General features: G+C 34.5%; 1 protein-coding gene across 1 annotated transcript; it reads left to right on the plus strand.

Moving 5' to 3' along the window:
* The first annotated feature begins 268 nt into the window (after positions 1-268).
* LOC133290506 (uncharacterized) lies at positions 269-3,280 on the plus strand. The gene is made up of 3 exons (XM_061488597.1): positions 269-340; positions 2,349-2,507; positions 2,941-3,280. The coding sequence occupies exons 1-3, from the start codon at positions 329-331 to the stop codon at positions 3,193-3,195; spliced, it is 426 nt and encodes a 141-aa protein (XP_061344581.1). The 5' UTR covers positions 269-328; the 3' UTR covers positions 3,196-3,280.
* The last annotated feature ends 303 nt before the right edge of the window (positions 3,281-3,583 follow it).

The raw sequence follows: 3,583 nt of genomic DNA on the forward strand, positions 1-3,583 counted from the left end.
TCAAAAAAATAATTGGGTTATTTATACATAAAGAAAAATCTATAAGCAGGTTACCAGATTTTTCATCCATTAATCAAAGCATATGTACATTGTAAATTAATTGTAACGGTATAAAAATGTTGGATTGCAAAATTGATTTTCCATCCAAGTAAGGTTCAGCAGGTCAAGTGGGACCTAGAGTGTTAAATGACTGAGATTTAAGGAAGAATACTTATATAAAAGTTCGAAGACACGTAAGTTCTCCCTTGTTTTCTCTCCAATACAAATTTCTTTTTTTCTCTGTGATCATCATTTTGCCATCAATTTCTGGGTGGAGGCCAGAGACACCATGGTTTCAGAGGTAATAATTCAGTGCTTTATTGATATTCTTTTGCACAAATAAGAACAAGGACATTCAAAATATGCCTTCTTTCTCCATTTTCTTCTCCATTCAGCATTTCTCTTCCCGTTCCCACTCCATTTTCAGCTGGTTTAACAGATATATCACTGTTGTGTGACTGCAAAAGGTGAAGACTTCTTTTTGATGAATATATGTCAATATGTTTGGGCTGTGAAGTGTTGAAATTGGAATTGAAACTAAATCTCTGTGATTCTGTTTTCGCTTTATGTGTGTGGTTATATTCTGAGTGGTATGCAGTCTTCTTTCACCTGTTGATTCCCTGAATCAGAGAAGAATCTGTTTGTGATGACATCTTCATGTGGTGCTTTCTTGTTTGCTTATGATTTATCTTGCTCTTCACACTTAATGGAATGGTTATTGAATCCCTGCTCTTATGTGTTCTTCTTGTAATTTTCTGGGAATTAACATACTTGGAAATTGTTAGCAGAAAGTAATCTTTACCATGATGCAGTTATGTATATAAGTAAAATTTGCATTTTCAAGATGGACTAGCTTAGAGAAAGAAATAAAAAAAACCACCCTCTATCAATGAGTGTACCATAAAATTTGTACTTTGCAGATGAACTGACATGAAGAAAAGACCCCATTAGAGTCTCTAGTTAGGACCATAACGTAAGTAGTTGTGCAATTCGTCGGGCGCATGAATTAACATATCATTAAAAACCCATCAAAGTTTGTTGTCTGAACTTAATTGTAAGAATGTGGTTTGAACTGAAATATCAGTCCTAATAATGTGAACAACATGACATCTACTAGGTGGTACGGTAGCAAATGCTGGTCCCCTGTCAGGAAGATTATTATTTTATAATTTTGGAAACTTAAAGAGTTAAAGCCAGGAAAGCGGCACATCCAATTCTTACATTTTGAGCATAACATGTCAAATTAGAAGGTGTAGGCGCACAGTTTGACTGGAACAATTATCCGTAAAACCATCCATCTCTCATTTTTACCAACTGTTCTTTACATTTGATATAATGATATGTAATAAATAGTAAGTGGAGGAAATCTAACAGAGGCACATGATGTGGGCCAACGCCAAATCGATAGGAACAATATATATATATATATTTAAAGAAAAAGTTTAAGGAGTACAATAAGGGTGAGAAATAGATCTGATAAATATCTGGAGAAATGAACCCATACAAACCACTGAATCATAAGCATGTACTTTTAAAACTCTGCTGGACACTAGTTAAAAGAAAATTATACCGACAGTGTAATCACCATTGGTTTCCCTCAGTCCTATTTCCTTTAATTCCAGTACATTTTGTTTTTGTAGTTAGTCATAATGCTGGTAGAAGAGTTTGTACAACTAGCAGACAAGAAATAGAATCTAGTTGTACCAATAATTAACTTTGCAAATACAACTTGAAGATTCATAGATGACCGGTGACAGAATTTACTGATATAGAGACCAAAATGTGGTCAGAACAAATTGTCTGAGTTTTAGAATAAATCGAATGACACAAAATCTTGCCAACCTCACTCCTGTAGATAGTCCTTTTCACAGATATGCTTATGGGTTATTTGAAATATTTTTTTATGATCAATTTTTTTTTTTTCTTTACATCTATGGAAGGGAAGAGTTGCATTGTCATATCGGAAATATTCATGTGGCAAGGAATTAAACAGATGGGTAGAATAGAATTCCAATAATGTTAGAATATGAGACAGATTTTACTGAAGCTTTCACACACTGAACTGTGGCAGCAATGGTACCTTATCTTGCTACCTTTCTGATGTTCTAGCATAGCATCTAATCTAAATGAACATCATCCATATTTCTCCAATTCAGTACAGCTTTTTCTTAGCTTTGCTTGGATCAGTTAAGTGTTAACATTCATATTTTCGTATGGTTATCAGAACATTCTGTTACTCAAGCTAGGACTTATTTTAAAAAGGATAGGAAAATGTAATGTTGCTATTTTTTATTGCCATCTATTCTCAGAATGATGAGATGCCTATTGGGTGGCCATTCGGCCTTGGCTATTTGAATATGAGACTTAGAGTTGCAGAATCACTACCAGCTGCTCCAGTAGAGTCATACTCACTGCACATGCCATCCATCAGTTTTTCCTCATTTTCTTCTTCCAACCTTGATACTGAGGTAATCTCACTTCCCCAGGTCCTATTTTTTCTGCCTTCTTCAGTTTTTGCTCATTACATTAAATGAAAACTACTTTGGAAAGAAGAGAATGCTATCTAATAACATCAGAGGTTTGAAATTGATGTCCAAGGTAAATGTAATTCTGGTCGAAGTGTGCATACAACTTAATATCTAGGCTAGGCCTTAACAGAATTTATTATGGAAACAAATTATGTGCAAACCACATGGGACTGACATTTTTTTCAGTGTTTCACCATCAACAAAACTTGGGATAATAGTGGTTTAAACTTTTGAGCATCGAGTTAACGTAGAATTCAAATTTTGGAAATTATCATTTTTCCAATGTAAATGTATCTCATAGATTATAGACAATCAGAGGCCATGTGAAATAATTGCTCTTTTGTTAACTGCTTTCTTCCGTTGGAACAACCAGTCCACGGCATCTTTCTTTGAAGAACACCGCGTATCCCTTGGTCGTCTTATTGGAATTAGACCAGGTGGAAGGGGACGCTTGTACTTCCCAAACTCGTTAAGATTTGAAGAAAGGGAGAAGAAAACAATAGAAAAAGGTACATGTTCTGATGCCCCTGAAGTACAAGAAATGGATATGTCTCGTGGTATTTGCATACCAACATTACTTGATGCCCTGCTAAAGATTAGCAAAAGTAAGAAAAGTTCAAGGAACTAGCATAAGATGTTGTGATGCATCGAATTTTCGGTTCAATTCTGTCTGTTGCTCCTAGACAAAATTAACAAATGGTTTTTATGTGATTTTAGCCAATTTTTCTTAAATGATCCTTTTTGATTTTGTTGTAACTTAGTTTTACTTCAGACTATGGGAATATAAGAATAAATAAAAAGGGGGTGGATTGCGTTTTCTTATTCCGATCTTTGAGTTGCGTTCTATTTTCTCATTTATATTTTCCATGTGAGTTCATTACATACCCGGTAAACAACTTTGTGCTATTTGTGATCCCACCAACTTTAATTTTGGGTTAGTTGTGAAAGTTTATGCTCAAAACGTGCTTATCATTTCCATAATTATTTGAGTGTTTCTTAATGGGTAACTACATGTA

This window comes from Gastrolobium bilobum, unplaced genomic scaffold (assembly GCF_033153095.1).
Source record: "Gastrolobium bilobum isolate Gb01-03AN ecotype WA unplaced genomic scaffold, APGP_CSIRO_Gbil_v1 utg37121, whole genome shotgun sequence".
Lineage (NCBI taxonomy): Eukaryota > Viridiplantae > Streptophyta > Magnoliopsida > Fabales > Fabaceae > Gastrolobium > Gastrolobium bilobum.

What these genes read in the sequence shown, in the direction of transcription:
- LOC133290506 (XM_061488597.1), top strand. An exon ending in CTTCCAACCTTGATACTGAG is followed by an intron (nt 2,508 to 2,940) that starts GTAATCTCACTT and finishes TGGAACAACCAG; the next exon opens with TCCACGGCATCTTTCTTTGA.